The 14160-nt window shown below is 35.6% G+C and overlaps 1 protein-coding gene across 15 annotated transcripts in view; it reads right to left on the bottom strand.

Moving 5' to 3' along the window:
- UNKL (unk like zinc finger) overlaps positions 1–14160 on the bottom strand; it is a 59498-nt gene that overhangs the window by 32144 nt on the left and 13194 nt on the right. For 14 of the 15 annotated variants that reach the window (XM_040574081.1, XM_040574076.1, XM_040574080.1 and 11 more), the window contains 5 exons: positions 13646–13779; positions 11539–11674; positions 10701–10818; positions 6426–6510; positions 3488–3642 (listed from right to left, as the gene is read on the bottom strand). In XM_040574081.1, coding sequence (XP_040430015.1) covers positions 3488–3642; positions 6426–6510; positions 10701–10818; positions 11539–11674; positions 13646–13779 — 628 coding nt within the window. Of the gene's footprint in view, positions 1–3487; positions 3643–6425; positions 6511–10700; positions 10819–11538; positions 11675–13645; positions 13780–14160 lie in introns of those variants that run through there. The other variant, XM_040574092.1, reaches the window with a different exon arrangement.

The following is a 14160-nucleotide window of genomic DNA, read 5'->3' as shown; positions in this document are numbered from 1 at the left end:
GAAGTTATTATTTGGAATTTATTCCTATCTTCTGCCTGCCCCTATACTGTACATTTATTCCCCTAATATAAATGTAATAATATGAGCTGTTGGATTAGACCCAGGCTAATATCCTGCTACCAAAAGGGGGCAAGAAGAGACGATATTTAGGAAAAATACCCGATCCTGGTCATTATCTAAAGTCATTAAACAAAAGTAATTCCTAAGGCAGAGAAAGCAAATGGAAGAATTTTAGGGCCGCCTCCTTTTCATCTTTGAGAGACTCCTCCAGGTCTGGTGAAGATGTTCTGGCCCTTAATGTCAACGCTTATCAGGGCCCTCCACCTTTCCCTCCGGGCTTGAAAACGCATCTCTTCCATGACTCAAAGGTAGGTGGACTCCACAGAGAAATCGTGATAGGTTACACTGCCACTCATCTGACAAGGAATAATTTCTCAAATATTTAGTCATCTCTTACGGCCTGATACAGGATACCTTTAAGACCACTGCTCCTGTATCTCATCTGTCTGGCTTTCTTTTGCACAAATAAGATAAAAAGAACATTCATGAAATGTATCACTAGAAACAGTCATTCAACTTAGTGCAATATCGATGCCAAGATGATGAATGAACATGCATTTTGTATCAGAAGGGACTTTTTGTTCACAATTAACATGAGGGCAAATGTTGTATCAGAAGGGACTTTTTGTTCACAATTAACATGAAAGCAAATGTCAGTATTAACATCAAAATAAGTGTAATATCAGCATGAGAAGGAAAATAGTGCAAGAGAGAGGAAGGGAAACTATAAATACTTAGATGAACATGTAAGAATGTAATGAAAGTATAAGTTTACAAAAGTTATTTAAAACAGAGCCTCCTCACTAACAACCTGGATCGTACAGCATTTTTAATGGGCTCATTCTTCCAATAATTTCTATAGAAAGGGAAATAGTATTAAACTCTCAAACTGTGGACCTAGGCAACAGGTAGTTAAACAACTTGCTCAGAGTCAAGGAGTTTTTTTATGACTGAGCAGAGAACTGAGTTAGGTCTCTCAAGCCCAAGGTTTGTGCTCTAAGTACTACACCACCCTTCTCCTCTAGAAGTAAAGAAAATAGCAGGTTACTTCACCGGCGTAATACAGCAGTACATGTGAGAGAAGTTTTGGAATATGAATAGAGACATTTAGTTCTGAAGACTCAAAAGAAGTGAGAAAGTCTGACTACGGTGTGAAAAAAAAAAAAAACAAACTAAAATCACTAAAATTAAGTTCACTTGGGAGCTGCAACTGATGGTGATGAGAATGAAGATGAAGGAGACAGAAAGACAAAGCTTATTGGAACAGAGAGAAAAGCACAAACCAAGAATGTAAACATGCTGCCAGGGTAGAGAAAAATGCGGGGAGGTAGGAAAGCATACAGTGACTACTTTAATACTAATAGAAAGCAGGTTACAGCAGATGCAGATGGTGAAAGTAAGCAAGCAACAAAACTCAGGGATTAAACATATAAAGACATAAGACCAAATTCGTAATAAGAATCAGGAACTGAATATTCAGAAAAAATATAATGGAAGTGTAGGTAAGTAATCAAGTGAAAGAAATGTCATGACATTTTGCCAGAGAACAGAAAAAGATGGCCACTTGCAATAAAACTTCAAGCAGAAAGTACAGGAAAGACAGCAGGGTCAACTTCTGCATTTTCACACTTGAACAGTAATGCAAGCACTCTTACCGGAAACAGAATGGAAAATGTGCAAAATGTTAATCAGAATCCCAATGACTATAACAGAAAAATGCATGTATATGGAGGAAGATTTCTCATGGCTGGACGGCACATTAGGATAGTTAGCGTTTCCAGCTGTAACGAAATCATTCATGACAGGCTAAGAAGTTTCTGGGAGAACAGATATATTTATGAGTCTCTCCTAAAAGTTTCAGAACCTTAGCAACAACAGTTAGCTTCCCAAATAAACAGGTGCACTCTCTCTCAGAACCTTATAGCCAGTGGGCTTCTGCACTGGAGTCCTCAGATAAAACGCTGGCATACTGGTTATCTTTATTCTTGATCTACAGGACACCATAACGAAGCTACAAGAAAAAGTCAGAGGAGTTTTAACAACTGCTCTATTTACTTACAATTCCTTTTAAACATTATTTAAACTATGTCCTTTCATGTAGTTTCTAACCAAGCAGGATAGACCAACACTTCTGGAAACCTAGAAATGAAATTCTGGTAATAAATGTATTTACTTATTAAAAATATGTTAAGAAAAAAAATCAAATCAGGAAAGAAAACAAAGATGTTGCTATCTTTATATATTATTGTCCTTGTTTTGACTGGGATAAAGTTAATTTTCTTCATAGGATCTGGTATGGTGCTGTGTTTTGGATTTAGGATGAAATAATGCTGATAACACACCGATATTTCAGTTGCTGCAGAGCAATGCTTACACTGAGCCAAGAACTTTTCAGCTTCTCATGCCCTGCCAGCGAGAAGGCCAGGGGTGCACGTGAAGCTGGAAGGGGACACAGACAGGACAGCGACCCAAACTGACCAAAGGGATATTCATATCCATAGAGCATCAGCTGAACAATAAAAGCCGGGGGGAGTTGCCAGGGTGGGAGGAGATGCCACTGCTTAGGGACTGGCTGAGCATCAGTCAGCTGGTAGTGAGCAATTGCATTTTGCATTACTTGTGGTTTTGTTTGTTTATCTTTCTTTCTTGTTAAACTGCCTTCATCTCAACCCATGAGTTCTTGCATTTTTACCTTTTTTAAATTACCTCCCCCACCCCACTGTGGGGGAGCAAGTGATCATGTGGTACTTAGCCGCCTGCTGGGTTAAATAACAACAATTATTTTGCAGCAAACCAAACAAAAAGATCTATTCCAACTGATACTAAAAGGAAGATCATGAAAGTTCCGCAAGATACCTTTCTAGTTCTTCTCCCCCAACCTTTACTGATAAAATTTGCTAACATAGACTACATTTACTACCCTTGTAATCAAACACCTCTCTACTACCAAACACACTGCTTGTACTGCAAGAAGCTTTAAGTAAAGTATGATTGGGTAGGACATCACTTAATTCATAACATTAACAAATTAGGACAGAGAAGAGGGCCGTTATCAGGCAAGATCTTCCACGAATGAAACCTCTCCTATAGAAAAAATATACACGTAAATTAAGCTGTCTTGTAGTTGTATATTTGATTAACAACAACATTCCTCACTGTAGCATTCAAAATATGGCATTTTAAGACAAAAAACAAGAACAGAAAACACACGTAATACATAATTAAATCTGGTGCCCTGGGCAGACATTCCATTTAGGTTTTCAAAACCAGTTAAATATTACTGCCTGACATTTACTGTAGCTGTGATTTTTTTCTCTTTTGATGAAGTACAAAGAAATAAAAACAGACGTTTAAGAAATAAAATAAACAATTATATATTGGTACAGTGATTATTAGTAGTAGTTTTTCCAGAATTATTTACACTTACATTTCCAGACTGCCCACTGTTATTTGTAATGCTGTTTGTGGAGTTAAGACTGCTGCTCCATTCATTTGCAATTCCTATGCTGTCTGTTGAAAACAGGTGAGCGCCTGGCTTTGATTGACAACCAGTTTGCAGTATGACTACATTCATGGTGTCCTCTGTTGAAGGAATCCCCAACAAATTACACAGAGGTTTGATACTTAACTGTGTGAATTTCACAATTACATACCTAGTACCAAACAAAACACCTATCACATGGAAACATCAATCACACACACACAAAAAATGTCTCTTTTTCTTTAAATATAAGCACGAAGACAAGGTAAGAATAATATAATTCATCATTACATATTTGTGGCTACAAACAAAGGTGAACTACTGTAGTGATACTTTTCTTGCTTCATCAAAAACTGATGGTAGATCAAAATTCAAATGTTTTACCATATTATAGATTTTGCTTTGTTCTCCAGAATGTCTATCACTCCTGAGTTTAAAAACTTATATATTTTTTTTTTTAACTCCTGACTGGAATGTAACAGTGGCATCATAATTACTGAGTTGGTTGTGCCTTTTTTTTTCCTCCCTCCAGTCCAGAAACATTTCACTTAATAATAAATAAATAAATAAAGAGAAGCTGGTACTTACAGTGCTTAACTTACAAATGAATAATAACCTTTGAGAAAGTTCACTATTAACTCAGATGTAAATTGTAACCAATAACTTATTAATTTTGATACCAGAAAATTCAGCTCGAGGTAACCAAACAATTACTTCCCAATTTCCCAAAGACTACTCTGTTAACCTTTTAAACATCTCAGATACTTGATTCTTTAAATGTAAAAATATATAGAGGAGATTTAGACTTCTAGATTTACATACAAATGATGAGTTAATGAAAAATTACTTTACTTTAGTCAGCAATTACAGTTAATGACATCCCTCACCTCATAATTAATGCACAGCACACAATATATCAAAATAAGGAAGTCAGGACTGAAAACAGAGTGCCTTAATAAACTCTAAAGATACTGTAAGATTTTTTTCATCTCTAGCCACTACTGCATTTTCGAAGGAGTAACAATGAACTACATTTAAAAATCAAATGCGAACATTTCTCTCCCAGACAGTAAGTAGCTCTGCTAGAGTGTACAAAAGTGCAAGCCATTGTCAGAAACAGAATGAGCGTGTGAAATATGGAAATACTTCTCTACATGGTAGATAACAAAGCTGAGGACAGTTTCTAATGATGAGGTGTTTCTCCTATCATTTTATTTATCGTAACTCCATCAGCCTCTTAGTATATGGTCCAGTGCTTTATCAAATATCTTCACTATTTTATGAGGTATAAAAATCAGGCAGTGACATCCACATGAAAAATGGAAAAGAGCTTGTCTTAAGTACCACTATGTATGCAAGTCCAGTCCAGCCACATCCAAAAAAAAAAAAAAAGGAAAAAGAAACTGCAGGGATTGCGAAGAAGATGTCACTAGATCACTGCTGTTCCTCTTACAAAATGTATGAAAAGAACGGTTGGGAAGACAGAAACAGATGCACTCACTTTTCGTGATTTATTCTCACTTTCGCTAAGTATCATTTCATGGCAAAACTGCTTGCCCAGAGCAAGTCCAGTCAGCTATCTCACGTCCAGCCAACCCTCACACTGTCATAGAAAAAACACTATTTGATTCCCACTCTCTTTTAAATCTTCACGAGCTTTCTTTTCGTGACACGACCGCATGCTCCTCTAGTACTCTATAAATGAGTTTAAGTAGACGTAACACCCTAAGAACGTAGTACGAGAGTGCCTTCCAAACGTTTCAAGAGAAAAATAATCTCTCCTTTCTCTTTTCAAAGAATATAGGAGTAACACCACAATTAGTTTTTGCTATTCTACTTATTGACAGTAAGTCAAAGAAACACATTAAATTTGGAAGGCGTGCTTCTACAACTATTCTAATTCCTTCAAAGAGTAAACATCATAGTTTCTGGCCTGATCCATGGAAGTTACAAACTCTACAGCGTAAACCTCCCCCAAGTTTAACTGTATTTTCACAGGGATGGATTGCTGTTGTGGGAGGTTGCACCTGAAAAAACAGCAGCAGTCTCATGTGGTGGCCTGTATCATGGAGATCACTGAAGCTCCTGAAAATCTGTCTCGGAGGAACAGTAAAATTCATTGTGGTCTTCAGAAAGGAGGGAAGGGGGGGGGGGGGGGTGGAAAACACGTTTCTGCTGATTCTGAAGAACTCATTGTGGGAAGACAAAGAATGCTACTGTAGGGAACACGCGTGCTTCCCCAATTTATTTCAACACACAATGACAAAAGATGCCGAGATACATGTATGAATGCTGGAAAATATTCCTTTACCTGTTCCACATAGGTAAGCAAGTAATGCAATAAATGGTTGTACAGAACATCGCATTTGCCTAGAACAGGTAAACTGCCACTAGTCATCATTACAGAATCATAAGCTAAATACTACTGAATCACAGAAATCTGGGGCTTTCCGGAATTGGTAGAGCACCTAATGCCTCTTTTCATCTCTTGAAGCAGAAGGTAAAATGTAAGCTGGGACCGGACCTTTATTTATTTGTTTTGAAGCTTATCATAGGTTTCAATAGGACAAGGCATGTATTTAACAAAACTCAAACACGTGTATACATTCGAAAAATCAAGCTTTAAGTGTTAACAGGACAAGCTGCATTTGTAAAGAAAAGCACTTCCTGTTTTACTGCTGCTGCAAATTTGATGCAAATGCAGCAAGCTCCCGTGACAACACAGTGTATTGGAAAACATGGAATGACTTTCTAAAAACATGTGACACCAATTGCTATTTATACATTAAAATTAACGACTTAAAGTCATTTCTGTTACAGATACTTAGAAATGACTGTGCACTTTTATGAACACTGATACAAAAACAACAGTTCTCTTACTTACCTTCAACATGTGCAAATGCACAAAATGGACCACGTGGGCAGTAACCTGTCTGACGCATGTCATTGCACTTTGTAGATTTATATATCTAAACAAAACAGAAGCATAGTTAACTTACACATATTTGCTATGTAGTGACGAAAAAAGTCAAAGTTTTAAAATATTTAAATTAAGAGTTCTTAATATTTAATAGCAATATGCAATACACTGTTTTCTCAGGAAACTCAATTCTCGTGTGTTTTTTTAAAAAATGAAATAGAAGAACAGAAATGTAAGAAAAGTAAACAGGAGACGAGAATCTTAACCTTTTTCTGTAGTAATAATAAATATTAACAATGGTGTTTTAGCAAAGCATTGTTCAAACTGCTTTGGTTTTCCACGTGGTATGGAAACAAGTCAAATACCAACAACAAATTTTTCTGTCATTTACATCACTTTAACAAATTTTGCAGGAGAAATGACGAATATACTAGAACAGCTTACAAAGCTGAAAAAAACCCACAATATGCTTTTTCCAACATACTGCTTTCATTTGGACATCTCTCATATTCAAATCGTCCTAATATTCAAATGTCTTTAACCTAATGGGCACATGAGAACTAAAAAAAAGTAATACTGACTGTTCAGGAAGTAATCATTATGTAAGTTGCAAGTAAGATCCAGGTTCAGTTTCTTGCTGTACCAGGATCTCACTAGGCTGGGAGAAAGCTGACATACTAGAGCAACGTTAGCAATAGAACAACATTAAGAACTTATATAAGGTACATAGATTCTTTTGTGAATTCATTCCAGGAATCTGCAAGTCTGTGGCAAATTGCAGTGGAATCTTTTTGTTTTCCCAAGCCTTGGTATCATCGTGGTCTTTGGCTTTCAGCATCAGTAGAGTGATTCATGGCTCAGTAAATAATGGTTCTTAGTTCAGAATGCCCCTTCAGCATATGCAGTGTAAAAAAAAAATATTCTTTTCCTTGAACTCCTACCTTAGAACAAACATGAAAAATGAAACTATGTGTTCGAAACTAAAATAAAAATAGTTCTGTAAGCTCTTTATTTTAGAGCTATTTTAAGCATCTTTAATAAATCTCTAATAAATAATTTTGAATTGAGGCTGAAAAAATCAGTTGTTATATTCATTACTAGCTCTTGCATAACAACCCAAAGATCATCCAACAAACTAGAGTAAGATGCTAGATCACAAAATTAGTACTGATACTTATTACTACACAAATAATTTATTTTTCCTTGAACGCTAAAAAAAGAGACAAAACACCCATGGTGTACAGAAATATTCCCCCAAAGGACACACTTTACAAATAAAACAGTGGGACTCATCTTTCCACCAATTTCACTGGGAGCTATCACAGGGACAGCAAAAAATGAAGGAGTCATTGTCGATACCATACCTGAACTAGGAAATGAAGCTGGATCCCTCTCCTTTTTTTTCATGTTCTCTGATTACTGGTAAACATAAATATATAAAACCCCAATGCCGTATACCCTATTTCTATTACGCAGAAGGAAAAACAACAACAACAACAAAAAACAGAGAGAAGCGTGACTTCCAGACAGTTCCCAAAAAAAGATGCAATCTGAAGCTGGGTTTTAGTTTGTGCTCCTAGCCACAATAGAGACTTCCTATGAACTACCAGATGGTGCAAAGTATCTTCTAGTAAATGCTACTGTCGAAAGAAGTGATATGAATAAAAAAAAAAAAAAAAATCAAAAAACTACAGGGGCAGAGCCAGCACTGATTCTGGAGAGGGCCACATCATATAAACATACCAACAGTACAAGATAGAAAGCAAACACGAAGAACTAAATCTAAGTTTACTTTAGACTAACTCCTCAGGTGTAGACAAGAACACGGCTGTTATTTAGTAATGGCAGAATCAAGCTATTTGTAGATATGATAACCAAGAGATTTCTTCAAAAAATAGTAATTAAGCCAAAAGGCAATGAGAATATGCTTTATTTGAGTTTGGTGAAGAGTGAGGACACAACAACATCCAATACGGAAAGATAATGTTGGATAATGTGAGTATGAATTCAACCTAAACTAAAGGACACAAAAAGTAAGGCTGATCTAATGTCCTTGGTTTCAAATAAGTAGACTGAGGAGTGAAGGCAAATGGTTAACACCATCAAATAAACTGGATTTCATTATGAACTGAGTAAAATGAGTGCTACGCATCCTCAAGTCAGAGATTCAAAAGCTGCATGGAATTTCCATTCTAATCGCACAACTGAAAGGAAGTCAGAGCTGAAGCAAAGAAGGAAAAGGATCATAGGGTAGGATGTAGAATGAAAACTCTTCCTTTGAGCAGAGGCATGTTGCTCATTCCTGTGAAATTAAATGCTTGAACTAACATTAAGTGAGGTGATAACCCTATGCCTACCAAGCCGTCTTGAATACCAGCATGAATTATGTTCAACACTACAACAAAGGCAGCACAGCTAATGGAAATAAAAGCAAAGATTGAAGTGACTAGAGCAGATGTGGGAGCAAATCACCTTTGTTTGGTTCAGGGTCAGGAAATGAATTAGGTAACTGTTGCGTCAGAATATTTAAAGAACTGGCGTATAAAACAGCCGCAGTTAGCATGTACTCTTGGCAAATCTGTCACATCAGAAGTAGCACATCTGACTGAGGCGTTTCAGGTATAGCACACTTAAGTTTGAGAAGAGCAAAAATAGCTGAATCAGGCCACTGCAAGTCCACTTATTATTCTGTCAAAATTTAATTAAAGAAAGAAAGAAATGGGATAAAACTAAAAATACATTTTGTGAAGGCACATCTTAGTAGACTCACCATATATCAAAGATTCTTTTCTAAACTGTAAAAGTGGTCATTCTAATAAGAACTTCAATACAGGATGTGTAAGATTAATTATTTCAGATAATGAAGATCATGACTCTTACCAATGTTACGTATCTGCTGTTAAACAAATGGGGAGATGGCAAAGGGTGGTATGAAAAAGGAAGGCAGCAGACAAAATTTGTATCAAAACTCATGCCTCAGCCTAGTGACTTATTTTAGTAATTTCATTATGAGCTTTCTCATAAATGAAAGTAGGGTAGTCATGCTACAGTAGTCATTAAGCAGGAACACAATGTTATTACAGAAAAGGGCTGGAATATAAGGCAGAAGAAATTAAATAATCTGAAATAAATCTAGACCAAAAGATCTCTAGAAACAAGGACAGAGAAATTCTGGAGCAGTATCTAAGAGTATAGATAGCAAGGATTTATTTACTATATTTACTATAAAGATGCAGATGCTCAACTTATGATAGGGAAAGTATGGTAAAGAGTTTGCAACAACTCTAAAGTCAGTATTCTGGTATGCTCTTGAGATGCCTTCTATAATCTTCATAATTGGAAGAGAAAATAGCAATTGCTCAAATGGTATCTGCTTATACCTTAATAAGTGTTGAAGTTCCTAATGCAAGAAATTACATTCTGCTGTGAATTCTTCACGTCCATTCAGAGGTCCCAAAACCAAAACAGATATCTAAGGACGCACAGGCAGCTTCTTGCGTAACATTTCTTTTCAGTATCATGTTTGTTTCCATTAACTGGCAAATTTAATACTTTCCTAGTGTTGCAAAAGATTTAAATCTCAGCAGATTGAATGGCACTGCTCTGTTCCCTAGCACTTCACTGTTATGCTCAAGAATCCAACAAAGTCACAATGACTTTGCTTATGGAGGAATCTAAATTCATCTTCTTTTTCTGGAGTGTCTTCAGGCCGTAGGACAGTTTTCTGCTCTTTTCACCTCCTCCTGACCTACTCAGTTTTTTGTAATAATTTGCCATATATCTTTTTAACTTAAAATAGATTTTTTTTCCCAAGTTATAGATTAAATGCAATTAGTACTGTGACTTTATTACTGATTCAGAAAGTTAGGCAAAAAAAGAGAACCCATTTATTTATGCCCAAATCTTATATATGGGCCATCAACGTGAAAAAAGGATTTTCACAGGAGCCATGTGACAAGTCAATCCAGCTAACAGATTAAAGGCATCCAACCATTGCAGAGAATATTAATTTATTTTTCATAAGAAGTATAATAAAAATGCCTATCAATGAGAATCACAGCAGTACAAATAACTATTTCTACGCACATTTTTTTTTGTTAAAACCTCAACTACCTGAAGCGTTACATTAATTTTCTCTCCAAATGTCACATATTATTTCACAGGTATCATCTTTAATCAACAATCAAATCAATAATAAATTTAAAAACCATTAAAAATAAGTAGAAACATAGTTGTTACCTCAGGATGAAACTGCTGCTCTGTACGAGAATGACAATACTGACAGCTATCCCCACTTTCACACCTTGAAGGTTCACCCCATTCATCTGCATGTTTTACACTGGGGCAAGGAGTGGACCTAGAAAAAATGAAGTCCAGAGCATGTTTATATCTACACCCTAGCAGAAGTCTGAAAAAATTTTCCATTAAAACTCAGAATCTTAGCTTCTGCGACCTAGAAAGTTGTGAATTCTGAGAGACACTGGCTTTTTGTAAATTCTTTGACAGAAGGATAAGCTAGTAGGATTCCGTTTTTCTTCTGTCTGGTGAAATTTATGGACAGTCCTGAGACTGTCAAGCAAAACCCACCAATTCTAAATCTTCCACCACAGCACGAAAGAATACCAAATCAATAAAGCAACCGGTGTTTTAGAATGATAGGCTCATTCCAAAAGTAAGCGAGGCAATGCATTAAATTTTGGTCCTAAGAATACTGCTCAGAAACAGAAAAATTTAGGAACAAAAAAAGAATACCAGAAATTATAACTCTTTTTTTCATATCAAAGAAGGTATTACCTAGTAATTCTCAATTTTTGCTAAGAATTATAGATATTGTTTTCATTCTTCACAGGAAAGAAGGAAAATTTCATTACTGTTTCATGGTTTTATTCTTCAGAACTGCCTGATCATTCTGAACAGATGCTTTTTTCAAAAAAAAAAAAGTTTTAGCAAGTCTATTGGGAAAGACATGTTTTTATTCCACTAGGAATATCCAATTGCATAGTACAAGAAACCAAACAGATCAGTCCATTAACAATTATCTTGACTGACCAAAATTCTGTTCTTAATATTTATGTACCTGTATTTGAATTTTCTGGGATTTCGTCTTCTGTCTCGACTATTGTGATAGTGTGGACATGCATAACCCTGGCGGCAGAGTCTGGGTGGCTTGGTACACTGTTCTGTCTTGTAGCCAGCTAATACAAAATTTGTGTCTGTAAACAGGTCAACAATTAAGAGAAATAAACAACACATTTTGCATTCAGAGTGTCTTAAGTGAGTGAGCTTAAATATCGTACTTTTTTTGTAATAAAAAAAAAAGAATCACAGTTTCACACATTCTTATAAAACTATATACAATCTGCATTTTTTGAAATACAGTCCAATATGCCAACATCCAAAGTAATCTTCATCACTTTTACATTCAACAGCAACTGTTCAATAAAGTACATAGATAAAGCACTACCAACCTATCGGCAGACAAACTATCCAGAAATTCTCATTATACACATTCAACATTTTAAAAATGAATACCTGAAACTGCACTGCAAATTTTAGTAAGACAAACACTAAAACCATTTCAAATTTTATATCTGCATTTTTCTTCAGTTTAGTGTTGATAGTCCTTATTTCACCAAAACTACTTTCATGTTAAGGCATATTAAGACTACCCAGTAAAATCTTCCTGAACAAAATCTAGAGTCTCTTCTCTACCTTTGCCTCTGTCTCTACATCTTTGATTCAAGTAAGGAGGAATTAGGAGATGACAAACAAGGTTCTGTCTAAAACCAGAAAATGTTAGAAAAACAATGTAGCAAGACCATAAATTAGGAGGTAGACTTCAGCTATTGGCCAGCATGGATTTGTGAAGAGTAAATCATGTCAAACCAATCTAACTCCTTCCTAAGGTAGGAAAATGGATGTACATATAAAGAAGCAATCAATGTCATGCATCTTGACTTTAGCAAACCTTCTAATCTGAGACGTTCTCAAAAATGAACTGCAGAATACTTCAAGATTCCTGCAGGATTTGTGGAAAACTAGACAAAAAAGCATTCTCAAAGAGTCATTAATGACATACTTCTAAGCAGCAAAGGTTACTAATCAGAGTATCACACAGAGTCTACTCTTTGTTCAGTCCTTTTAAATTGTTTCATTTAAAACTTAAGAATATAAAGCTGAAGTCACCAGCTGCATGATTATTTTCAATCTCTACTGATTATGTGCCATCTCACCACAATCAGGACTGAAAGAAGCCATACAACATTATATAACATAGGCCTATCACAATGCAAAGAATACAATAAGAATTCTTATTGTTGGTCAATTTTGCCTTCTTTTTACTTTACTACACAAAAATACTCCAGTATTTTTTGATCTGGAGCTGGCAACTATGGTCTATACTTTATTAGTACTTAAATGACTGGAACTCACCTTCTAGTAGATTCAAAATGTATAGCAGGGACAAGTGTCATGCAATTATCTCCCTCAATTTCCTTAGAGACAACACCTTCCTTTGACCTTTTACCGTGTTACTTTCCCAACATAAATTTTTGAAAGTAACTGTACCGTGCAATCTTTTCTAAAGTAACATTTGAGCAAGAGCTCTACTAATATCCTTTTAATGCTAACATCTTTGGCAGCGTAATATGCAAGTCTAAACCAAGATACACGAGAACCAAATTTGAAAGCCTTAGGAAAACCAAGACAACTGAAATTAAGTAACATAATGTAATGCTTTCAAGACATTTTCATAATTTAATATTCTCCTCCAATTTTCTGTTTAATATTCTACTTCATTCTTGTTAGTCAAGCTCAGCAAAGAATAAAGGTCCATTAACTAGTCTGTTAGTAATTTAAAAATGAAGACTCTAATCATTATTACTACTTAGCACAAGACAGAGCTTCTACTGACTTTAAGAACATTTATTCAATTGACACAGATTAGCAACTCTTGTATTAAGTAAACTGAAGGAGACCTATTAGACCTCCTCAAAACATTTTCAATATACAATCTGAATATAAATGGGACAGACTGTACAAATTGTTCACAAATACACATTACTTATTAAACCAATTTTTTACTCTATTATAAAAAAAGACTTGAACTTCTCTCAGGGTTAACCGAGTATCAACAAATTGTATCAAACACCAATAAACAAAGAAAGGAGACAGGGTAACATTACCCTGCCATCTTGGATCTTCACTAAGGATCTTCTCAATCATTGCTTGACTTGCTAAAATCCCTTGGTGCAGATCTGGAATACCTTCACCGCATCCTAGCTGCCCATTCTGGAAAGATTCCTGCACCTGAAGTTCTCTGGAATGGGGAAAGAAAATAACACTGCTAAACTGTATAGCTACAGTAACCCTATCTGTCTTACAAAAAAAAAAAAATCCTGTCCTATTCTATCAAAATTATGTCATTTAATCTAGGTCTTAACAAGCCTAAATTGGAAAAAAATTAAATTGACTATTTCACACCGTTACTTGCACTAAAGCAAGTAAATAGACATAAGGAATAACATCATAAACTAATCAAAGACAACACATGAAAGAGTGCTGGCTTTACGTACACAGCCAATGTTTGTACCAGCAATGTCCATCTGTACCTCTGCATGCCGGTGTGCTGACATTTTGTTTATGCTATTAATTTCTGATATTCCACTGCCACATATGAGTTTGGGACTACAATGGTAGA

Source organism: Cygnus olor, chromosome 15 (assembly GCF_009769625.2).
Source record: "Cygnus olor isolate bCygOlo1 chromosome 15, bCygOlo1.pri.v2, whole genome shotgun sequence".
Classification (NCBI taxonomy): Eukaryota; Metazoa; Chordata; class Aves; order Anseriformes; family Anatidae; genus Cygnus; species Cygnus olor.
This window is presented reverse-complemented; position numbering and strand designations above follow the sequence as displayed.